Below are 26028 nucleotides of genomic sequence, written 5' to 3' on the forward strand. Positions count from 1 at the left end.
GGGGAAATGTGTTACCGCGAGATTCCCATTGCTGTAAGACCTGCTGATGAAGCCTTCATGTGCTTGCATCTGAAGCTAGAGGCAAAAGAGTTGCTGTAATAGGTGAGAAGCAATATACCTGCACCCATGTGGTATTGCTCTTCTGTCTTGTGTGTAGTTAGACTGAGCTCTTGGAATGTGGTATGTAAGTATCCAACTGCTCGGGGACTCTCAGGAAGGAACTACCCTTCCATTCCTTCTGTCTTTCAAGCTTAGCACTTGTAAATACGTGTCTGTTCTGACTGCTGTCATAGTTCAGCTTTATCCCCATGTGAAAACTACACAGGCTTCTTTGAATAATTATTTTCTCTGGAAATACCTGTTTCTTCTTGACAATGAAACTGAAGTTTTCAGGCCCCAGATCACAGGGGGTTAGTTTTTAATTAAATACTTTACTCATTCCTTTCTGGTGAAGTGTTGCATTGTATAGACTATTAGTGCATGTCCATGGAATATAATCCAAGGGGGCTGGGGGTGTTGTGATTATAAATGCTTTAAAATTTACGGGGAAATGTCTAGTTTAGTTGCAGCATACCTGCCCATTGTGATAGCTAAGGTAATGTCCAGTCCCTTAAGCAAGAGAGGTGTTCGTGAAGCTGAGCAGTCTGTTTAGGAACCGTCTGTCACTTTGTCCCCAGTTCTTAAAGTATAGGGGAATGTGAAGCTTTTATTTTTCATGTTCATGTTGTAGTGAATTTACTGAATATTTATGTTCTTTAAATATTATATATAATGTAGTTGTTTGATTAAACCATTGATTGCACTGTGACTCATTAGTGCTATAAACTATTTTATTTTCAAAATGACTTTACTATTCCATCTTTTTAAGCCATGTTACTTTAAGTACATGATGCGTGTTAGGTACGGGTAAGCACTAGTATCCAATTACAATCACGCTGAAATTCTCATAAATTAACAATAAAAACAAAAGTTATAAATGAACTAATGGAAATTCCAATGCTGCTTCCTCTTAAAAACAAAATGTTTAACTAATTTTTGGTTGTGTGAGGGGTTAGTGCTACTGTACATGGGATTTTCCAGAGGGAAGGTTGAATAGATGTAGCTGACCTCCATGCATATTGATCCTGGCTAGCAGAATGCGATTTGAGTTTGGCCTTCAGCACTGTTACAGTCCACTGAAACCAGCTGAACTCCCGTGCACATCGCACACCATGAATGAGAAATAGAGGTGATGTGGAACACGTGTGCGTGGCAAGTAAAGGCTAACAGCTCTTCCATCACTTTGCCACAACCTGTTGCAGACGTCTGTCATCCTGAGAAGCGCAAGGATTTCCACAGTACTTAATGCAACAACTTTGGCTGTGTTTAGTTGTAGACTGAGTAGGTTCAACAGAAAACACCACAGAAATAGTACCTATAGGATAGCTCTAACAAATCACGTAGGTTGAGGTACGTTATCTTAAAAAAAAAAAAAAAAAAAAATCTGTTCTTGTCTTCATATTGATGTTGTTATATATATAATTGTAATAACTCTACTTATTACACAGAACTATAAAACAACTCAGATTGCATTTTTCTGGTTAAAAAGTTGAAGACAAAATTCTTGTATATACTAAAGGTATGGTATACTGGGATGGCCTGAGCTTAACTGCTCTCTGGCAGGGGAAGAGGGAGGTCCCTTTCAGGCTGTACTCAGGCTGCTTGCTGTGCTGACACCTATTTTCAAAGCTGCCTCAGAAGAGATTTATCTCCATTAAAATTGTCCTCAATCTCAGCTGAACTGGAAAGACCCAGAGAATGCTGGAGAGCTTGCATGCAGCTATTCTGTTGCATTTCAAACATGTATTTCTTCATAGTTTGGATGAACATCAAACCAGTTTCTGAGAACATTTTCAGCAAAAAAGCCTATGCTTGAGATAATACAGTAGCAGCCCTGAATGTGTGATGCAACACAAAGGTAACTGAGGAATCACCTTTACTCTTCTAGAATACTGAAGATTAATACAGCATGTTGTGAATGATGGGACTTTAATGATACTGAGCTTTCTAAAGCTCATTACAAACAGCTGAATTTTAGTTCCCTACACATGTATTTATTTTTGCAGACCACTGGTTTCCCTTGAACTTGAAGGATTAGAGGAATGTTGAAGAGTCATCAAATGAAATGATGTTGAAGACCTTGCTTTTTCAGGGGTTAGAGAATGGGGAAAGTAATGCTCTCTTTTTTTTGGTAGAGTCCATTACCAGTTGAGAGGCAAAGATTATTGGATATAGTTTCTGCTGCAGCCCTGTCAAGCCTCACAGCCAAGTGCGAGGTGTGCCAGCTGTATCTGCCACTGGCTCTGTGTGTCAGACATGCTTGAGAGTGGAAGTTTGCTCAGGTTCGTATTACCCTGAGGGAGGTTCGTACCAAGGGCCAGTGCCCCACTTCCTCCACAGCTCTGCAACCCAGGTCTTGCTTCTGTCCTTCATACTGTGTGCCTGCACCACCCCCAGCATGCCAGGAAAGGCAGCAGGAGCTGTGTCACACCTGTGCAGTTGCCCTCAGGGGGTAGCTGAGGCATGTGTCCATCTAAAAGGTATTCCAAGTGCTACTGTAACTAACCGCATCCTATAGGAACTTTGTTTTCCATCATCCTTTGGTGTGTGTTTGGTAGGTAAGACCTAATACTGACTTCAGTACCTTAAAGGTTTCAACAGTCAAATCACTCCTGAGCTTACCTCAAGCCCTTGACAAGGATTTGTGGTGTGCTGGTGGTGCAGGCAGCTGGCACAGTGCTCCTGACATAACACCTGGTGGCTATAAGAACATGAAGGGCAGCAGCGAGCCTGCCACCAGCTCTTCACTTAGGCTCTGCACAGGCTTCTCTGGCACCGTGGATAGCCCAGGCTCACCAGAACAGCTCTGGGTCCTGCTGGGGGGAGCAGAGCCCCTGACCCTCCAGCATTGCTGGTGGTGGTTTCAGGTGCAGCTGAGCAGGCTGGGGAGCTTCCCCAGAGCCAATTCCCTGCAGCAGGAGGACACCGAGTTGGCCATGCCTTCTAGTGGAGACAAGAAACAACAGGAAGCCCCCAGCCAACAACCCTGAGTAAACACTAGTGATTATTGTCAGAGCGATCCTAGCTGATCAATAAGCAACGTGGCAGGTCTAGCACCATGAACAGTGAACAGAAAGGGAAGGCCACCAGGCCTGAGTCACAAACTCCTTGCTGCTAGGCTCCTGGAACAGGTGGCACTCTAGGGGCCAGGTTATGGATGCTTCTACCCATTTGGCAAGAAGAAAAAGCCTGAATTGCATAGATGAGCTGGAAGTTTGCTTTCTCTGTCACTACTGATGTCCATCTAAGAATATAGGAATAAGTGCTTTGAAGAGGACAGATGTGCAATACCTTGTTACTTAAGAGAAGCCAAAAAATAATCAAAAACAACTCCCTGCAAAGGCATGAGTTACATTTTCTTGTTAGCCTACTTCACTGTAATTAGAGCACGCTCCTCTGCTCCTGTTAAGTGATCTTGTGACTGATTACATCTCACGCTAATACTAAAGGGAGCAGTGCATCACCTGCAAATGAAACCTTATAACCATCCTCTCCACTTAAAAAATATACTTAGTTCAGAACAATTGGGGAACACTGAAACTATTCTTTTACTTCAGACTCTTTCCAAGCTGATCTCAAGTTATCCTTCGAAAAGCACTACATTTTTGAAGGCAATAAATGAAAATAACTCTTAGAGAAGCAGTCATGAATTTAAGATGGTTATAACAGGCAGTAACAATTCTGGACTGAGAGGAGCTTATTAAGTTTTGCGCTATCAGGATTGTATCTGTCATAATACTCTTATTCAGCACTCAGTTGTCAATGAGAGACAATTAATGCTCTTAATGAAAGCTTCCAAGATGGGAAAATAAGAATAATCCCTTACCACCATCTCTTCAGAGAACCTGGCACTGTGCTAGGCTGCACACTAATCCTGTGAAAAACTGGAATTACTACTTCAAATGTGATAGTCAAGTGAAACATACGCAGGTATCTGAAAAAAAAAGTGTTTTTTTGGGGGGGGAAAAAAGGACAAAGTCAAGCTTATTTGGCTGGAATGCTGCCATATATTTAAGGAAATCAGAAATGACTACCAACACACTGCATCTTTGCTCATTCACTGAAGAGATCTTTTAACAGCAAAGATTGTATTATGAACATATTTTTCCAGAATTTTGACTTGTGTCTGGTCACTGTTCCTTCTCATGGTATACAACCAAATTTCAAATTTAATCTCTGACAATTACCTAGTGTGACTAAACACAAATCACTGAAGTTTGGTTAAGAACTGAAGTTTATGTAACAGTTTTGTAACCATTCCTTTCTGTTCTCACTTGTGTTAGGATCTTGCCTGTAGGTAGAACTACAAAGTTGGAACTGAAGGCCGAATTACACGAGCAATGTGGAGCTAGAAGGGCACTGAGTTAGCAATTTCTTGCTTGCTTCAGTTCACATCACATTTCATTCTGTACTATTTTACCATTTTAACGTGACCTCACTCTAATTTTTAACAGGTCAGGGTTTAGGAATGGTAGTCTGTTTCATACCAAGCTTATGTTCAGAAACACTTAAGACTTTCAGCCCCATCTGCTCTTCTGGATTCTGTTCTAGCAGTTTGAATAAGGCTGTCCAAAGACTTGGGGGTAACCACAATGCCTTGGTGTAGAAGTGGATGTGAGCATGAAAGAGCTGTCTAGAGGCTTTCCCACAGTAAGAGTACCTTGACCACACACACTGTGTTCAGTGCTAAATTCTGCTACATAATTCTAAACTGTCTTCTCAAATGAAAATAGCAGGTGCTTCAAACTGTCAAAATGCAGTTCTTTCTGTAAGAAGTATGGGCGTACTCAAACAGGGTGTAGTTGCCAAGTCCTGACCAAGACGATTTGCATTAATCAGCTGCACAGTGAATAGGGCAGTCGTTTGTGAACATGGTGGCAGTGTCTCCAGATTTATTATCTTCCAGAAATTCAGCGTCTCCAGATTTATTATCTTCCAGAAATTCAGCATCTCCAGATTTATTATCTTCCAGAAATTCAGCGTCTTCAGATTTAGTATCTGCAGCAGCTGGAACCTGGTCTCCCATGTGGACATCTTCAGTGAGATGGAGAGGGCCTTCTGCCTGCCCCCCGGTGTATGTGGGAGTGCTGTACTTCGCAAGAATAGTCTTAAATTGCGCCAAAGGCGCATTTGTGCGAACTCCCATAGGATCAAAATGGGTCCTACTGACTCTGTATCCAGCTTCAGAGAGATAGTTTAAGAACTTATTTAACCTGAAAAAGCCATTTAAAAAGGAGTTAGCACCAGTAAGGCTGATTCAATACAAGTTACATATTAGTTCTCACAGTAATGTAAGAGTGGAACTTAAAGCCTTACTTTGGCATGTTCATTCCTTTAATACTGTGTCTGTGGATATTGTAGTAGAATGCAGGGTGCTCAGCACTGTTGTCAGATTTTTGTCGCTTGGCTGCATTTCGCACCACTTCATTATTTTTTCTTTTTCCTGGACCACAGAAAATGCCAGTGAAATTGTTGAATATTCAGCAAAGTCCATAAAAAATGCCAGTGAAGCCAAACACAGTAAGTACAAAAAAGCCACACAGCAACTGCACACATTTATGCATGCTTATACGAGATAACATTTTGCAGAGTTAAAATCTAGCCAGAATTTAATTACACACCATTTTCAGTAATAGCAAGTGAGGCCAGGTATGCATAATTCAGTATTTAGCATTTTGCTTGTACCAGAAAATACAATTCTGGAAAAAGTAAAATCAGTATTCAGTGGGAAAATAACTTTTGCTTAAGTATCATTGAATATAGAAAAATTGTATGTGAACACTAGGTTGGTTTAGCCATCACTTAAACTGCACTTTAATTTGAAGCTGCTGGAGTTGCACCAAATGATCCACTTACCATGTAACACGCAGGATTCTGCTGAAGTATCTGGTGTTTTAATATATACGCCACACTCTTCTGGAATACAATTAAAGATCAAAGTTAAGTCTATTGTAAAACAGTATGATGGCAAAATACCTTACGTAAACAGAAAGCATGTCCACCACATTGCAGCCTAAAGAAGCAAGCACACGAGTAACTTACCTACCAGCTCAGTAACTGAGTTTAGAGGGGATCATAGAATCGTAGAATGGTTTGGGTTGGAATGGACCTCAAAGTTCTAACCCCCCTGCCATAGGCAGGAACACCTCCCACCAGACCAGCTTGCCCAAAGCCCTATCCAGCCTGGTCCTGAACACCTCCAGGGATGGGGCATCCACAGCTTCTCTGGGCAAAGGGTATGGCTATGATGGAGTTAACAGCAGCCCATACAGTGCTGTGCTCTGCACTTGTAGCTAGAACAGCAGTGGTATCACACCAGTGTTGTGTCTGCTGCTGAGCAGTGCTGGCACAGCATCAGGACTCTCTAATCCCACCCAGAGCCAGCAGGCTGGGGGTGGGCAAGAGGTGAGGAAGGAACATCACCAGGGCAGCTGACCTAAACCAACCAAAGGGATACTCCATACCATATGATGTCACACTCAGCAATAAAAGGTGGAAACAAGAAGAGGGGAGAGATGGGCTCTCGTTGTGAAAACATCTGTCCTCCCGAACAATGGCTACGTGCGTTGAGGCCCTGCTTCAAGGACATGTTCAAGAATCGCTAATTGGTGGGAAATAGAGTAATTTCTTTCCTCTGTGCTTCCACATAGCCTTCGCTTGTTTTTGGTTTTTCCCTTTAGTTAAATTATTTAATTAATAATAATTTTCCCTTAATAATTATTTTTCCTTTAATTAAATTATCCTTAACTCAACCTGTGAGTTGTTTCTTTCCTTTTCTTCTTCCCTCCCTCTTCTGAGAAGGGGGAGTGAGATAGCAGTTGTGGTGGAGTTCTGCAGCCTAGCAAGGTAAAACCACCACAGCAACCTGTTCCAGTGCGTCACCGCCCTCTGAGTGGAAGAATTTCCTCCTAACCTCTAACCTAAATCTCCCCTCTTTTATTTCAAAACCATTCCCCCTTATCCTGTCATTATCTGATTGAGCAATCAGCATTGGGATAGTCAAAGCAATTTAATTTTATGGTAAAACAGCATTCCCCTATGGAAGACTATTTCTTTTTGTGCAATGATTTGCAATTCCTGCAGAGAATGCAGAGCAGGACAGCTGAGTTCTCTTCCTAATGGCACGGGCTCCCAGGTCTGCAGCAGAGTACACCAGAGAAGAGACACATGCTGTTTCCAGCTCCTGGGGAATGTGCTGGATTTCACAGTGGTCAGTCTGCCTGCGTAATATTCACTTGTTTCACAATCTGCTGTACTGACTGAAGATGTTTAAATCCAGCACTCTGGCTCTGACAGACCATGGTCTTTTTACAGCACAGATAAGTCCTGCACTGGATTCAAAGCAACAAATATTTTCTTGACCTAACGTGTACATAACTAATGCTCACACTGCTGTTAGCATTAAGTTATCAGAGAGCATTCTCTAAAATCACCACCAAGTCAGACTTCTTTCAAAATGACTGCTGGTTTTCTTACCTTGTTTGTTCTCATCGTAAGGACCATGGGTAGAAAAATTCTTTAAAGTTGTACACTCAGCTTCACAAACTAACGTCTTCAAAAGCGGCTGAGTTTCATCTAAGCCATACTGGACCGCCTCAAACAGCATTCTTCTGAGGAATCCAGTATTAAAAAGGGCTCCTGACCTAAGAAACACAAGACAAGCGAGAAGTTTAGACCTATTAATGAAAGCAAAAGTTTTCTTAAAAAAATCTCTCACCCAAATTGTTTAGCAGTGATATTACACCAATGCACTGCACCTGACTGTGTTCTTGCTGCAGCAATACAGCATTGCTTTGTTTCCAAGGACAATAGCATTGATCTCACATTAAAAACCATCTCAGGAATTTTATTTCTACCACTGACTTGCCCAACTAAGTTGAGAAAGACATCTAACCCTGTTTTTTGTCTGGAAGGAAGGTACTGTCAAGTGTCAACTATTTTTAATTTGCTTTGAAACCATTAAAAAACTTAGTGAAGGATTTAAAATTTTCTCTTGTGAGAAATAAGAGTAAGTATTAATTATCAAGTAGTGTATTATTTGCTACTGTCAGCACGTGTAAGGACTTACTACATACATTCTCTGCAAGTACCAAGTAATAGAGCTGCTTGACATTTGGCAACTAGAAGAACGCAGAGCCAGGTTCTCCTGTGCAGGATGTATTAAAACAATCATAGTAAATGTGAAATTTAATGTCATTTTGTTACATATTAACCCGTTTGAACTCTATGAACATAACCAACAATTGAACAACCTATACTAAATTCAGGAACTACTATCCATTACCTCTTTCTTGAATGACTCCTGATGGCTACACTTTCTTTAGTAATGCTAAAATATCCAACAGACTTGCATTTCTATTATGTGACTGAATGTGACCTCCAGATGTCCTCCCAGCCTCAATTACTCCCCGATTCCTCTGTGTTCTGTACTTACCAGAGGGGACCAAGAACTACTGCTGTCTTCCCAGGCATACTGCCGTGACAATCACAAGGCAGCTGCTGATAAGGGTTTTCTACAACAGAAAAACAGAATTTAAGCTGTTTTGAAATAACCAGCAATGCTCACTTTGCTGAAGAGAGATGATACAGATATGAAGTACTAGTTTATTTAAATGGATGTATTTGAAAGGGTAAACAAGTGCAGAAGTGCAACAAAACTCTCAATTCAGAGAAGCAGTGCTGCAGTACTTGTGAAAATTTAGTGCTTCATGGCTTGATCTCTGATTACTGTTGAAATGACACTAAAGGAAAAAAAACACCACGAAGCCACCTAGCGTGCTATATGTTTTGGCACATTTCAAATAATGTGGAAATTACTAGCTTTCTTTCCCATGATTATATAAGCAGCTGTCAAGGATAATATCAACAACAACAAAAAAATGCAACCATCTGTCAGTTACACATACAAAATACAGCCACCTACAAGGTTTCTAAGCCATAAATCAGCCTGCTTGCAGGTAAGGCATTAAGTAAACAATTCATTTACTAATTAAGATCTCTACCATAACACTGTTCTTATCAGTTACTCATTTCTGTTCTTAAAGCAGGACCAAATCTTTTTAATAAGAACATCGCACACTGTTGCACCTGACTTTGTTCAGACACCATCAGCTGAGTAGTTGGTATCCAAGAACCTGCAACGTTGAAGCCAAGGTTTTTCCTTTTCTATTTATTCAAACTACCATCTGGCTAGGAGCTACTCCTTAGCTTCATTTTTGACTCCTACCTCTAACTTGTGTATAGAGACTGCACACGAACAGCTGGCTTTTAACCTGGAGGCTGCCTTGATTTATTACCAAGCATTAGATAAATCACAGGAATGCTGCGTACCTTGCCTACCACACCCACAGGGATTATCTCTATCAGGCGTTTACTGATACTGCCCAAGGTCAAGCAGAACAGACCCTCACCTGAGGGGAATGTGATATTGTAGAAAAGCAATCTGACACCTAAATTCATCAAACTGCCCCTGTATGGAGGAACAGCACAGTAGCCACAGGTGTCCCACTCTTCATGCCGTTCACTGAAAGGACAGATCCAAGGGCCCTAATAGGTGCCTAATAGCACCCTTCAGCAGCTAAAGCTAGCTGGAGAACATCCCGTCTACAAACAAATCCAGTACATTTATGGCAAAATCCATGCACACAAAGGATCTAACGTGGTACCATAAAACAGTTATTTTGCATTGGAAATAGTTTTTCCACTTCATGCAATACTCATTATATTAAAAAGAAATACTACAGAATACCACTTTACCAAAAGCATGTAAATATAAACAAGGCCTAAACAAGAAAAAAAAAACAAAAAACACCCAAACATACAGGAATCAGACCTTCTAGAATATCAGTGGAAGATCTATTTACCTTCTACCATATTACCCTCTTTCTGAAAGATTCTCTCTTCACACCACTGGCAGTGGATTAGGTATCTTACTTTCTTTGCTGAATCATCCGCTGGAGATGGTCCCCTTAAAACTCTGACCACTACTAGAACAAAGTGCTCTAGAGCTACCGCAAGTAAAACTTCAATGCCTTTGTTACAGCGAGCTGCAGCTCTGCGAAGGAAGAACAAACACAAACACACATTGTACTGAATTCAGCAGACTAACGTTTCCACAGACACCTAAACCTGTTCAAAGATTCTTGACCTCATCCACTTTCTAGAAAGTGATACTGAAGATCTCAGAAAGTGATATGGAGAGTTATTTCTTAAATGTGCAGTGTTCTCTACTCCCTGTAAGGCTATGGAAGTCATGGTTAACTTTTTATCACACTTAGAAACAGCAGTCTGTCCTCTGCATCATCTTTCTATATAAATACCTGCTTAATGACGGGGCGTTGCAACAAAAATATTAACAAGCTAAATGAAAATCTGAGAAAGTAGAGTTTTAGAGGGATGCACATGATGTTAAATCATCAACTGTTAACTGAATAAAGGCTGTGGGAAGGTAAGTGAGTAGTTCCTGGGTAGGTAAGCACTGAGAAGGAAGAAGAAACTTTTAGGGAAGTTGGAGCATGTAACCCAGAGCACAGTTACAACTTCACTTCAACAGCCAAGAAGTTCATCCCCCTTGCCAAAATCTCAGTTCATCACATAGTTTCATAGGAAGGTCACATTTAATTAGATACAGAATATGTGTCTAAAAATATTCCCCAAGGGACAACCTAACACACGCAAAGATATAAAGAAGAAAAATCTAAAAGAATTCAGGTGGGTATTTTAGCTCTAGCATGCTTATGACCTCTGCACACTTTATTTTCTCCTCAACTTCCCAAGCAGTTGTCCAATGCTCTTGCTTTTATCTTTTCTTCCTCAATTAAGAACTAGTTTTACTATCTTCATTTATTTATCAGACTGAAGTTTGTAAGGATGTCTGTATGCAGAAGACTTATTTCACAAGTTAATAATTAGATGCATCATTTTAATCTCAAGCACGAGGACCTGAAGTGAACACCAGTTTCCGTTAACTCCCGTTTTCATTAAGGCAAGTATAACTGTAATGCTTAGCTAGAAACCACTCAAGTAATTTAATTAACATTTGCAAAGTCCTATGCAGCACTGAAATGACCACAAAGTTGAAAAAAGAACAAAAGAACTTGCAGATGTGCAAGTCTGGCTATTACTTTTTAGATTACCATCTTCCCACCCCTCCCCCAAAAAGTCAAAAACAAATCGAACAAACAAAAAAACAGAATAACAACAACAACAATCTGCCACCATCCCAACCACCTACCCCATTTATGCATTTTCACCTTCCCTGGTCTTTTAGTTTAAGATTTACATTGTCCCATAGCAGCACACATAATATATGAAATCTAACTTTCATATTGAAAAGTCTGCTTTTTTAGGATTAAAGAATTCTGGAAACTCAACATGCACAACCTACAGCAGCACTCTGAAGTTTTGTATCAAAAACAATTTTCTCCCAGAATTTGAGCCGATTTGTTTTAACAGAACCTTGCCACAGCAGCAATTACTATTCTGGCCGCCAGCTCCCTGTAGTACTCTGTTCGGACAATGTTACATCCATAATGACGCAGGGCAACGTGCTGAGCCTTTGCATACAGAGAACTGATGTCTGTGGATGTCAGGGACACGATTCCAAGATTTCTCACATTTCTAAAGGCAGAATCCAGGTAATTCACAGAAGTTCCGAATGGGTCCAAATGTCTGAAATGAAAACAAGTCTCGCTCTGCATCTACAGATGCTCAACAGTCTAACCTTTGTAAAAATAATAAAAACTTTAAGGATCTATGTTCCGGTTTAAAACAAGGTGAGAAAGCAGGATTAAAACTGACAGCACATCTCTCATGAATTAGTCTGGAATACCAGAGGATTAAATGTCAAGCTGCAAGAACCAAGGCAGAACTGTACTGGAAAATACACATCACCACAAAAACTGAAAGTTGGTGGTTTTTTTTTGGCATTTGGTCCCCCTGACTAGTTCATGTTACAAGAACATTGGCCTGATGCTTATCCTTGTCCTTAAAAGAAAAGGAAACTTCTAAAAACAAGTTTGCTTTTCAAGCATATGCATTCCAGTTTATGTACTGAATTGCGTGATTTTCACTCTGAATGCATGCTTGTCCTGGTTTCAGTTAGAACAGAGTTAATTTTCTTCCTAGTAGCTGGTAGAATGCTATGTTTTGGCTTAGGATGAGAAGAGTGCTGATAACACCCCGATGTTTTAATTGCTGCAGAGCAGTGCTTATACTAAGCCAAGGACATCTCAGCTTCTTGCTCTGTCCTGCCAACGGGCAGGCTGGGGGTGCAGCAAGAGCTGGGAGGGGACAGACCCAGGACCCAAACTAGCCAAAGGGGTATTCCATACCATCTGACGTCATGCTAAACAATATATAGGGGTGGCTAGCCGGGGGTGGGGGGCTGGACTGCTCGGGGTTAGGCTGGGCATCGGTCAGCGGGTGGTGAGCAATTGCATTGTGCATCACTTGTTTGTACACATTAGTAGTAGTAGTACTATTATCATCATTGTATTATTATTATTATTATCATTATTATTATTATTATTATTATTTTCCTGTCTTATCAAACTGTCTTTATCTCAACTCATGGGCTTCACTTTCCATTTCTCTCCCCCGTCCCAGAGAGGGAGGGGGGAGGGTGAGCAAACGGCTGTGTGGTGTTTAACTGCCGGCCGGGTTAAACCACGACAATGCTGCTTTATTAGCTACAAACTGGATGTTAATCAATACCAAAAGAAATCCAATAATTTATTCTGATGTCTGTATGGGTTTTGAATTTATCCATCTGTAAGTCCAACTTGAAGGAAGTAGACTTCAATTGAAGATGTACACACTGCAGAATGGACTAAAACAAGTGATGCAACAAACATGCAGTCCTATACAACATCATGCAAATGAAACATTTTTTAACTAATTAAAAACCTCAAGGACAAATTTAACATTTCTCTTTATCAAACAGGCAATGAAGTTTTATGAAAAATACTTTGGCTTAAAATTTTCATGCATATTTATATTCATTTTGGATGTTGAAGGCTTTGACAATATTTTCCCGGTAATCTCTAAAACATTTAATGTTCCATTTCCACACCTGTCCCAAGACAATACAATTACTTTTGAATTATCAGCTGACTGTTGGTTACTTCTTTCATTCCAACTTCCCTATCATACAGTGGGGCCTGGGGTGGGATATGGGGTGTTATTAGCAAAACAGAAAGCTTATTAAGATAAACTTTTAACACTTACATAAAATCAAATGATCTCATATGCATTATAACATTGGCATCCATTTTTGTCACCTCAATGGTGTCAGTATTTTGTTCTCCACCTCCCAAAGCTTCGTCATTGTTTTCTTCCTTAGTGTTCAGTTTCACCTTCATTTTGTTTAAATGGCAGTTTTCCTGAATCATTGTCACAGAATTTTCATTACAATCATTAATTGTAACTTTCACGGAACTTCTGAGATGCTTTGCCCATTGTAATCCCATTATACCTAGGGAAAGATAAGAATTGTAACTCCGCGACAAAACAGTGAGTTCTTTTCCGGTTCACTGAAATCAGTGAGAAAAAAATCCATCCTTTAAAATGCTTATAATATGGAAGTGTGGTGCAAGTTTTGGTGTGTTCCATAAAAAACTGTGTTGGTGACCTTCTTCATCCGCACATAGTGCTGTAATAGTAACAAGAGTAAGTTTTAAGTGCAGTAGTCAATTTGTCACCTTCTTGAAGACGCTTAGGCCATCTCCAAACTTTATTGCTGACTTTCATAGTAAACTCTGTAACTACAAAGAAGTGCAGTACAGGCTGCAATTCTGGCCTGGCTCAGAACAGTGATAAATTCATTACCAAGAACTTTTATGAAAAATGCTAAGCAGTTACTGCTGTTCTCAACAATTACCCTGGCTTTACAATAGCAGACTGATAATAAGGCAGCAGAGGTCAGATTTCTTTAGACTTTTTTTTTTTGAAATCAATTACAGATGAATATGTAGAAAATGCTTGGATTCGTTTCCATTTTTTAACCAGAGGTTGATTTTACAAAGTCACGTAAGGTTTGGGACCCTGGTCACACATTTAGTAAGGTGGTATTTCAAGGACATTTTAAGGCAACTCATTTTTAAGCAGATTACTCAACTTTGATTTATTATTTACGAAATTTTTGAAGGACTCTTGAAGGCTGTGTTTTTTGTATGGAAGCCAATGATTAGAAGCCTAAGGAGGAAAACTGCATAGTCAAACACAGTCTGAGGAACACAACAGTATCAGTTACTACAGATTTCTGCAGTCTCATAGTATTGGATAATAGCTAAAGAAATTGACTTTACCAGTGGCACCAAATGCATCCAAACATTCTATTGGTTTACGCTCTTCAGCTAAAACAGCTAGTGCACAGAATATCAATTGCCTAGGGGAAAAAAAAGCCACAGTAAGATAAGAAAATATTTTTTTCTTCCTCTTGGTTATTTGTTCCCCTTGAACATCCTCCTAGAACTTCTAAGCTAGATCACTTTTTAAATAAAATAATTGTTTACTTTTAACCTTTTCAATTGATATGACAGTGTTTCATACTTAATTTAGTGACTCAACACATCAGAATATTCATAAAGTAGGATCCTGAATCATCTTACAGTTACTCTAGCACTAGGAAAAGTGGTAAGCATTTATAAGTAAGTAGTGTTTCTCTTCCATTCCCAGCACAATCAGATGTTACCCTATTAACAGCTCTGGGTTTGAAAGGAAATCAGAAACGAGTGCAAAACAAAAAATTCCACTGTTTCAAGGAACAGGCATTGTTCACATAGGCATAATCACAAACTTAGTTGCAATGGCATTCTTCAGAGGCAAGTTTTGACAGATGTATCTGAGCTAACTTTAAACCTGGAAGCTGAAATATTTACAGCACTGAAAACATGACGGGTCTGCACAGGCTGAAGCCTACTGCTATGCTTTGGTGTTAATGCTTGCACATTTTAGTTGTGGTATAGAAATATTCATGAGTCTCCTTAAAAAAACAAAAAAAAACAAAAACAAAAAAACCAACCCTGTCCTTCCTTTATCTTTTTTAATGCAAATACAAGAAAGAACTTTTGAGAATTTGGCACCCCAGAGAGGAAAGCAGATATAAACAATGCTTGCAACATGAAAGCTGTAAATTATAGGTATGCTGCTGTTCAGTTAAAGGAGAGAGAGCAGTCACCAACCACTGTATCTCATGGAGATGTGATATATGTTCATCTGATTTGTGTCAGTATGGAACAGTGCTAGGGCCGCATGGTATGATGAATGTGACCTTCTGTTTTACATACCCTTGTATAACCACAAGTCTAAGAAAAACAGAATGGTTAATGTATACAGTTCTTGTACCTTGCAAAGGAATATTTTAACAATTCATGTCAATAGAGAGCAGTTCTGTCTGTCTCTGGGTCCTGCACTGGCAATTTAATTCTTCCACAGATGTGGTTTCTTCCCTTTCCTCCCAGTGTCCCAGTCTCCCCCTCGTTATAGTCAAATTATCAAATCTTCAGAAATATTCCTAAAATCCATGAGCCTATTTGCTTTTGTTATTCCAAACTCATTCCTAACAGTTACAACCTTTTTGCCTTCTTTGTGGTTCATTTAGCACTGCTATAGATGTGACTGGAGTGTCCCTGTGAATGGCCTGTGAGGAATGTTTTAACAACACGTGAAGTGTCAATAGAGAGCTATTTGTATTTGTATGTTCTTTCTTTGAAGTCTCTGATGTCTGGGGGTTTCAGAACAACTGCTAACAACTAGTAACTGTTATAGCTTCTGAATGGGACACTATGCAAGCCCCTGATATCTGGCCAGGAGATTAAGGAGAAGAAAGAAAGAAGCTGAAGGACGGCTAGAAGATAAAACTTGCAGGAGACGCTGTGTAAACTTTTGACATGCTGCCAAGGAGTACAAAAGGGAAGGACAAGAAAAAAAACCTGAGAGGAAGACTATGAGCCTTCAGCATGAAAGACCCCCAGAGACCCCCAGGGGACCACCAGAGACTGATGCGCATGCTCCAGTAGGAGGGATTGGATCCCGGAAGCTAATTATAATAACCCGTTTTTTTTCAGAAGTAGTAATGAATATGTATTAGCCTAGGAGCATAAAAATCAGCTACTTCATGTAACTGGTGTGTGTCTAGGTGGAGTGGAGACTCCCGACGCACCCAGCGCTGTTTGCTTACCTCTATTCTTTTAATAAATTGTAAACTTTGATTATAATCCTATTTTGGGACTGAGCGATTTATAACAGAGACACAAAAACATATGAAGTGTGTACAAGGAAATGTGTTTTCAAGTGTGCTCTTCTTTTAAAATCCTGTTTTTTTGCATAAACTACTTATGTAAACATGCTTAATTGCTTCAGAGACAGCAGTATTTCCCACGCAGTGTTTTTGGTTTCACATGTTATTTGTCAAGAAGAGTTTTCTGATGGAGAACTTTCCAAAATTAACAAAAGTTATCCTGGCAGACAAATAAAATGGAACATGTCTAAATGGAATCTTATCCCAAGAACCATCTTGTTACTGAAAAAGCTATTTCTCCTTCCCTCTGAACAGAGTTCACAGGGTTTGTTTTTCAAAATGTATGAATATTCTTCACTACAAAGTCACCATTCCTTTTGTGTATCTTCCCACTCCCTGTTCTCTCACCTGTTGAGTTTCATTTTGGGGTTAAAATAGGAATCTGTTTTTTGCGGTGTGGAGTAGTTGGGAAGAACCTGCACATCTGTGTCTGACTCCTTCAGCACTTGGTAAGATGACTTGGGAGCAGGAGCTAAAAAGAAAGTAATTGTGTGGAAAGGAAAGTGAGAATTGAAATTAATGATAACACATTTGATACATGAAATTGAAAACGTGCTCCCAGGTAGCAAAAGGACTAAACTTTGCAGTAATCCAGCTGGCACACATGGATCAGTTAACTCATACATGGGGCAAAAAAAGAAGCAACAATTTATCTTCTAGTCTTAAGAGTGGCTGACTAGGCTCAAGCTCTACCACAGTTTCCTTCTAATAAGACCAGATCTGTTTCTCAGTTGGGCTCTCACATGTATCCACTCCGATTTTAGAAGGGAAGCCCCTGAGCCTAAGGCTTACTACATTTGTTCTGCACATTCAAATGTAGTATGTTGCAAAGTAATTAAAACCCTATTAACAAAGTGCTGAATTTATACCATTGAACTCCTTGATTCAATCTCTGTAAGTTACCGAGCAGCTTCATGAAATGTGTACAGATAGCACAAGCATAGGGACAGTTTCAGCACTTAAACTTTGTATAAAATAGTTTGTGGCAAAATAAGCTTTCTGGGTTTGGCAGCTGTAAATGCACATTGTCATTCCCCTGAGAAATTTACGCCCAGTCTGAGAGTAGCAAAATTTACCCAGAAACAAACAGGCAAAATTTGTTAGCTTTCAACCAGATACCTTTCTGTGCACGGCCGCCTATCCCTCCGTGCTTTTAAGTACATTATCTGAACTGCTCTACCACCTGCTCCACATTTACAGCCTTCAACTTCTGCTCAAGTACCTCCTAAGTATTAAACGTGTCATCTGTAGCTTTCACCTCTCTCCATGAGGGAAAATAACCACAAGCATTTTACGTAAAAAGGACAAATCAGCCATTCTGTACTAACTGCTCTGGAGGGAATGATGCACAGATTAATGTATTCCACATCACAAACTCTACTTAAAGTTAAAGCTGTGGAAATATGTCCAACTATTGCTTCTTAGACATGAAAACCGATTCCCAGACGCTAAACTACTATTCCCTAAACTGCAGACAGATAACAGAACTAAGTATGATTCTCAATAGCTTCCAGTCCCATCTTTACTAGAACTAAGTAAAATCCACACATCTATACAGAGATAGAGAGGGGTTAAAAAAAAACACAAACAAAAAACAGACCAATTTGCAATAGTAAACAGTCTGGGCCATTACAAAAAAAGCTGTTGAGTTTTTACACACCAGGTAATCAATAATGAAAATTTTAAATTGGTATCTGCAGAGAACAGAAGACTTACAAAAATAAAGGAAATAAAATTAATTTTAAACACTCAATATTCTATTTATTCAAAATACTTTCAATCTAGTTTATCCAAGTTTGGAAACAGAATTCTAATTCTTCAGAGAGTCAGACAAGGATTATAATTTTACCAAAGAATCACTGACATCTCTATCATGATTCTCCAGTACTGGAAGAAAGTCATCTTATTTTGTAAATTCACGCTGATGCGGTTTGGTTAAGAAGAGCAAAGCATTTTCATATTCTAGAGAGATTTACTGAAGACTGATACAAACACAGCCAAAGAAAAGCATGAAATTCTCTGGCCAGATTTTGTGTTATGGATACCATGTCCTCCATTATTTTGCAGAAGCCTGCATTTACAACTTTAAACTGCTTTTGAAGTGAATATTATTTATCAGTAAGAATAGAGTAACTAGTTAATGCAGAGAAAAAATCACAACACTCCTACATCTTTGAGGAAAAAAAAAGTTCTGAAAGATTAAGGGCAGATTTCTCATTAGTAAACCTAAATAATTTTCTTCTGGAATTTTTCTTACACTTCTCACTTGGGTATCATAGCTAATCCAAGTACTACACGGTCTAAAAGAATTGAACATTTTACAGTAGTGAGAAGCTACCTGTAATAAACCTTGATTCAGTTTCTCCTTTATTCACGTGACGATTAATATGCCCTATCATGTCAGTTCTCCGAGCGATAGTTGCCGAACAGATAATGCAATGGTAATGGGCTCCCATCTTTGAAAACGTCTGTGAAATAAAACATACGCAGTTTCAGAATACACAAATATGGTCCAAGTAAAACTATCCCTAAATATGGGGAGATGAAGAAGTCATCCATCCGTAACTCTACAACACACAAAATATCCTGCATCTATAGTTATGGGGACTGAAACAATCATTCCCACAGAGGCAGCACAGCTGTCCTGTCGCAGCACCACAACATTCAGCTGCCTGCCAATACTCAATGTACTCAGCACACAGGAAAGGGACTGAGATGCGCCCATTGCTGGGCACTGCGATCCCTTCACCTCTTCCGCACAAAGCTGCTGTTTACATGATAGGCAGCTACCCACAAAAATAAGAGGGACAGACAACTGCATTCAACTACTTGAAAGCTACACATTTATATTCTCAACTGATGCACGTTTGCCAGAATGGATAGCACACCATCCTTTGAGACTAAGAATAGGTTGCAGAATTTCCTCCAAATCACCCATTTCCCCCATGATGTAGGGCAACAAATATTTCCCTGATTCGGCATTTTACCTGGTCTCCAACGAGGTTTGGCTTTACTAGACGACAAGGTAAGTGGCAGATGCACATTCTGTACCCTAAAGAACAAATGCATGTCACAACACAGTACAGTAAGCAAACAGAATTGCTTATGTCCTATACTAGAAACTCTTTGATTTAGAGTGTTTTACGTTTTTTTTTATTGCATGGTCTCAACTAAGATTCCCAAAGACAATAAGACAGATAGAGATACATTCAACCAATGGACAGAGACATTTATCAGCTAAGTATACACTGAATTTTTGAAGTGTTCAAAAATCATACAAAGACAATTCATTTTGATAAGTCTCTTAGCTTCCTACAGAGCTACAGTGAGTATTCAGGCTGTAGAGTATATAACTTTCAAAAATACAATACAAGCACTTACAAGTGTTGCTACATGGCCAACAGACTTGTGTGAAGTAAAAACTTGTCTCGTGGTATAAAGAAAAACAAAGAGAAGACACATGCTGATGCATGCAAAAAAAAAGAACCTCAGTTGGATCATTTTAAAATTTAACTTTAATGTTGTCTATATTCTGGTTGGTTACTTTATTTCTTGCAAACCCATACCTCTATTTCTTTAAAAAGAAAAAAAAAAAAAAGACAGATGCTGCTCACTCTTTTCCTTCTTAAATTTCTAGTAGGGATTTTAATGCATTTTATAAACAGATCAGAGAGTTTGGCTGTATGGGAGAAAAAGCTACTAAATAGTGATATTAAATTTAACTTTAAGTAGTTATCTGAAACTATGTAATCTTGGCTTGTAATGACAAGCCAAAAATTTTGGCAGGGTGTGGTGGTAGCAATGGTGGAAATCGCTCTGATTATTAACAATACGACAAAAAAAACTTTTATTAAAGTAATTTTCATAAAATAAATATATATGTTTTATTATCATGAAATGCCAAGCAATTGCTGTTGTTTGTTTTTTTGTTTGTTTTTTTTTTTAATGAGAAAATGCACAATTGGGACTATTTTGTCATGTAGAAAATACAGAGCTATTTACATTTTACATCCCAAAGCAAAGTTCATCTTCTCAAAGTATGGTTCTAGTTGAGAGCTGATAACAAGATGCATCAAATTCATGCTTAAGTCAACAGGAACTTAACAAGACAAAATGCAGAATAATGTCCTACACATCCACTACTCCTTCTCGTATTTACTACTGAAATATGACTTCCTTTACCTTCAAATTCAACAGAAATTTTCCAGTGCAAATTCTGCAGGTGACGATGGAGTTTATGACCATAGCAAGCTCTGAATTTCTCCTCAGGACACAATGGACAAGGTTTCTTTTCATCTAAAAACACAAAGTACGAGAAACATGTAAGCTGCAGTTACCATGCATTTCAAAAGAGATGCCTGTTAAAAGAAAAAAGAAGGAAGAATCGAAGATGAATTTTGCAAGGTATGTTCGATTTCAGGTGTGCAAAATGTTACCATATATGGATTGCCTCTGCTTTCTACTTTATGGAATACAGACCAGAACCACTATTGCTTTCAAGATCATAAACTTCTACAACTGTTAGTTTTACTTTTTGGACATTTTGTTTTAGACCCATTTGATCCATCTAACTTCTTAAGAGCATTGCAGAATGAAAGAATTTTATAGAACTCTATAGAGACTTTCAAGAAAATCCAACTGATGATGTTAAGAGTAAAAATCTCTTTCCTTCCCCCCTGAGCCTACAAATGTGCTTTTGGGTAAAACAAGTGCCTGGTAACTTTTCAAGGTGCAAAAATACTGTACTCAATATTAAAAACAACCTTTCTTCTTGGAAATCACACATCAAAAACACAAGAGTGAGGATGACATTATCTGACAACAAAAGCATTCAAGCATCTGAAGTACTATCCTGAGTAAAAACTAGCTATTCGGAGACATGCTGTGCATTTACACATAAGAATTATGAATCAGAGTGTGCATACATCTGCTGATGGGTCTTACAATGCTGAAAATCAAACAACCTCTCATGCAGAATTTAGCAGACAGGCTTGTGTTTGAATAGTACAGGATGAATACTGAAACATGCCACACAATGTGGGCAATGTGTAATAATTACTTAGGCTCACATGACAGTAAAATTCCTTTGATATGGCCTTTTTACAAGTGGACTACCTTGTCTGTGAAGAATCTCATGCCACTGAAACCAGCAAAGGTGGCCTACAGCTCACAAAAATCATCATTGCTCTTTAATGTTGATCAGACTCTGCTACTGTCACACGTTACTGAGTCTCAAATACATGAGGTGATGATACAAGTCAGTCCATTAATGCATTAACAGCAAAAGAATATCACATTCTCAGCAGAAGAAATAAATGACTACTGAGAACAGGCAAGGGAATATTTATTTATTTATTATTAATCACTACTGTGGATCTGCATCTAATTCAATTCAGTAATGGCTAAGAAATATAAATATCAGACCCAAGAACTATTTATGACCCAACTCCTCATTAAATAAGAAACAAGCTAACTTCTGTAGTTTTACTCTTGGCATATGCGTTAGTAAAATTAAACAGCCATGGAAGTAGGCTATTATTTCTGTCAGTGGATATTCTAAAAGACGGTTAAGGTGCAACAGCTGTACGATGCAGTACCTGTGTACACTCTGATGTTTTTCTTGTTCTGTGAATAAAAACTAGTTTCAGTCGCAAGGGCTGCCACTGTTAGCACTAAATACGTACCTGTGATCTGAAAAAAAACTAAGAGTTGTAATAAAAACACTTAGCACTCTTAAGCAACTCTCCAATATACCACTGAATGAAGAGAAAAAAAGGAAACAACCAAAACAGAAGACATGCCTGTTTAAAATGATATTCAAACACTGCAAAGACAAAAATTAGCTTCCCTATTCATGTGGCACTTGATGTAAAATATAACTGAGACTAAACTGATGATGTACAGCTAGAATTAATATTTTGCTATTCCATGCACACTGCCAACATCAGAAGTGCTACAACACAGAGGAAAGTTGATGGAAAGGAATCGTTAAAGCCTTAAATTTACTGAAGGAAATATAACATTTGATAAACAAGGAGGAGGGAGATGACACTTTTTTTTTTATTATGAAACTCTTAATCTTTCAGCACCACAAATGAATCAATTCAAGTGACGTCATGTTTTAAAAATAAAAACTAAGGAAGAATGCAAATACCTGTAACGTGAAGATCTGTGTTCGGGGATACTGCCAAGGTAAACTCACCTTCACTCAGGCCAGCTAGTTTCTCTAGTTCAGCAAGTTGTCTTTGAATGGAAATATGTTTCTCTAAAAATCAAGAGATATTTAGAAGTTAAACATACTTCATTAAGAACTCTTTTCTTCTAGCTTACTACTGTTTTTCAATCCATCAGTTCAAATCTACTAGGGAAGGCCTATTGTACCAATTGGAACACTTGTCTGCATCCTTTAGCTTACAAGCAGAACTATAGTAGAAGGTACAACTTCCAAAATTTATCCTCAGAATGGTTATTTAGTAGGATACAAATATTTCTACTTGTTTTCATGCTGACACACATCACAATTCTCAAACTGGCATGATCTTCATTTGAAAAAACAAGCAGAAGAGAGCAAATCACATACCATTTACTTCTGATTTTACTGCATGGCGTTGTTATAGAATGCAAACCACACACAAAGCGGTATAAAATCATAAAATCATCCCATGAACTACCTGGCAAAACTAGTATTGGTCAGAAACAGACCAGTTGCAACTAGCAATTATTCACTGTGCAGGCAGGATACATTAAATTCTATCTTCTTTTTTTTTTCCCTTATGAGAGTGTTTGAGAACCTTTAAAATTACCTTCCTATTTTTCAACTTATCTATGCAAATAGCATAGAATATGCTAAAAACAAGAGAATTAGTTTACCTGATCAATTTTGTAGGTTATAGCACACAGAACATCTCAGTTTATAGCGATACTGAAGTGATTTTAAACCTTCACACAATGTTCTTACAAGATTAGTCTTTCAGACTTTTTTATGTGAAACAAATAAAGCAATTGATTGATGTATGAAGATATAGCAGTTGGTTTTAAAGCTAAGGTTAAATTCCTAATTCCCAGTTTCTGTATTGTATTGCACACAAATTCTTAAGTGGCATCCACAAATTTTAGTATGCATCTGCATGGGAAAAAGCATTGATACCTATCAGATGTATTACGAATGAAATTTCACACATTCCCTTTACCTTTCTTTCCCACTATTTTTATTTTTTTCCTCCTTTGTACAAGCACACAACAGAAATATTCTTATAGTTTGTTAGCACACCTCTTGGATAATCAGATGAAACATCCAAAATGTTACTTTCAGACTCCCTTGCAGATTCTTCTTCCTCAGTTCCTTTTTCTTTGGTTTCCACTTCTGACTCAGTAACTTTCACACCCAGGTTGTTGCTTTGCACCGTTCCAAGGTCGATCACACCATCTTAAGAAAATTAAGCAAATGAAATAAACAACAACAACAAAAAGAACAACAGTAAAATTGTCATTGATATGCTTGAATTATACAACTGAGTTCACTTGCTTCCAGTTATTTGGTGCTTCTAACAGCAAATGTGACTAACAACCGTGAAGGAGAGAAATTGTATAATCACTACTGAGAACATCAGAATGATTACTGCTTATCCTTGGAATCCACAGAAGAAACCATTCACACCCATCTGTATTATCAGATGTTTGAAGTTAATAAAATAATATTTGCATGTTATTTTCTGGCAAAATGCAACACAAGACAAGGCAGGCAAGCAGGAAGTCCAAATATGTTTAATCATATAGTAGTGATAAATAAAGTTTAAAAGCAAAAGTTTAGAACTGTTTATGACTAGTTGAACAATCCAGAAAAAGGAGTTTGAGTGGGCGATGAAACAGAGAGAACTGGTGGACATGGGAGAAAAATAATCTTCATTTCACATACGAATGGAATGAATGGATGAGCTCTGAGCTGAGCATCATCAGGATTACAACCTTAGGGTTTTAAAACAATTTTGATTGAAAGAACAGGTATAAATCCTCTCCAAGACCGAGCATAAGAAAGTTATGGGAAAAAAGGCAGAAAGCTTGCATATTGAACAGTACTGCCACATATCCCCCAAGCTCAAAAGGGACACAGAACCAGCAAAGTTCCAAAAAAGGGTGGCAAGAAACAACAGAAAGAAACAGCACAGGTTCTTAGCCATGGAGAAACAATAGAACAGGCTATGACTTTTCAGCCTGTACCTAACATCCATAAAGTCATGAGACACTGGGGGAGCACAGACATCAGCAGTGCTCCAGCAGAACCTGGGATGGACCAAATAGAAAGAGCAGATGGAAAATCAGAGCAGAAGTTTTCTGTATAACCTACTGCTATGCTGCAGACTTCCCTGCCACTGGCTGCTGCAGGACTGTGAGTGCCAAAGAAAGAATTATACTGCAGAGAAATCCACTACAGGCTTTTAAATCCCAAAGCGCTACCTTTGGCTCAAGAAACTGATGAGCCACGAGGTGTTTTGTGTTTGAAAGTGTGTCTGGAGAATGCATTAGTGGTCGGCTGGTTGCTCTGCTCTGCTCCCAGTCACCTACTTCTGGCCACTATTGGAACCAGGATAAGGCCTGAACAGGTCTTACAGCAGTTCTTAAGGCTCCCTTGTTTTGTCTGGTCTGTTTGGTTTTAAACATTGCAGTTTGACCCAAATCTTGCCTATTGCAAAGCAATAAAAAGAGGAATGGAGTGAACGCCTGAAGACAGAGATTAGAGAAAAATAGTGTAAAAAAATGTTAAAAGTGCGGAGCAAAATTCTTCCCAGTACCTTAAAAAAAAAAAAAAACACAACAAAAAAAAAAACAGAGCAGCCCTGCAACTCAGAGCATCGCTGCATATCTCACAGATCTATTTTTAAAGTTGAAAACTCACCTGAGACGTACTCTGATGTCCTGCCTACCCATCTATTAAAGAGTTACGTGGTGCCTGGCGACGGTTTCCACGTAGCTTATTAACGGCAGGAATAAAACCGAGACCTTTTTGTAAGAGCACTGTAGGAAGGCACAGGCTTGCACGCGGCCGCAGGCGCTGCGAGGCGGCTGCTAACGTTACGGCAAGAGAAGAGCCCGCACCGCCAGCGACCGGGCAGCTGCCGCCCGCTTCTCGCACCTCCAGCGGCCGGCACGGCCCAGCACCGCCCTTTGTTACCGGGCCGCGGCCGCGCTGCGCAGCGATCGCCCCTCACGCCGCGGCCCCGGCGCCACATGGCGGCCGCCCCCTCAGCGCCCGCCGGGAGCCGCTGCCCGCGCCCTGCCCCCGCGCGGCCCTTACTGAGCGCCGCGGCCTCGCCGCCGCCTCCGGGGCTCCGCTCCTCGTCCTCCTCGTCCTCATCCTCCTCCTCTTCCTCCTCGTCCTCCTCCTCCTCGGCTCGCTCCTGCTCGGGGGGCAGCTCAGCCAGCGCGGCCTCCGCAGCCTCCTCCGCTGCCATCTTCTCCGGGCGCGTGCGGCAGGCGAGCAGGGGCCGGACCGAGAGCCCCGCGCCTCGCAGGGAGGGAGGGACGGAGGGAGGCGGGCGGGGGGCGCGGCGATGGCGGGGCGGGGGGGGAGGCGCCGAGCGCCGCCTACACTTCCCAGAGCGCTGCTGGGCCGCGGGCTGGGCTCTGCGCGG

The 26028-nt window shown here is 39.7% G+C and overlaps 1 protein-coding gene across 2 annotated transcripts; it reads right to left on the bottom strand.

Moving 5' to 3' along the window:
- Positions 1–1494: 1494 nt before the first annotated feature.
- TRMT1L (tRNA methyltransferase 1 like) lies at positions 1495–25886 on the bottom strand. 2 transcript variants are annotated; one of them, XM_032191898.1, is made up of 16 exons: positions 25692–25886; positions 23670–23825; positions 22602–22664; positions 20582–20695; positions 19387–19451; positions 18738–18867; positions 16748–16871; positions 14406–14485; positions 13327–13573; positions 11557–11769; positions 9963–10153; positions 8534–8612; positions 7576–7742; positions 5956–6015; positions 5416–5542; positions 1495–5312 (listed from the first exon to the last, which is right to left on the bottom strand). In XM_032191898.1, the coding sequence occupies exons 1-16, from the start codon at positions 25846–25848 to the stop codon at positions 4931–4933; spliced, it is 2355 nt and encodes a 784-aa protein (XP_032047789.1). In that variant the 5' UTR covers positions 25849–25886; the 3' UTR covers positions 1495–4930. The 2 variants fall into 2 exon arrangements, with proteins under 2 accessions (XP_032047789.1, XP_032047788.1); XM_032191897.1 differs by having other exon boundaries at positions 22554–22664.
- Between the last annotated feature and the right edge of the window lie 142 nt (positions 25887–26028).

The sequence above is a fragment of the Aythya fuligula genome, chromosome 8 (genome assembly GCF_009819795.1).
Source record: "Aythya fuligula isolate bAytFul2 chromosome 8, bAytFul2.pri, whole genome shotgun sequence".
NCBI classification, from domain to species: domain Eukaryota; kingdom Metazoa; phylum Chordata; class Aves; order Anseriformes; family Anatidae; genus Aythya; species Aythya fuligula.

Excerpts from the sequence above, each read along its gene's own strand:
- TRMT1L (XM_032191897.1), bottom strand. The coding sequence starts at position 25,848 with ATGGCAGCGGAGGAGGCTGCGGAGGCCGCGCTGGCTGAGCTGCCCCCC. Across the intron at positions 18,868-19,386 it reads CAAACCTCGTTGGAGACCAG|ACGTTTTCAAAGATGGGAGC; the intron begins GTAAAATGCCGA and ends TTTATTTCACAG. Across the intron at positions 7,743-8,533 it reads GTAGTTCTTGGTCCCCTCTG|GTCAGGAGCCCTTTTTAATA; the intron begins GTAAGTACAGAA and ends TGTGTTTCTTAG.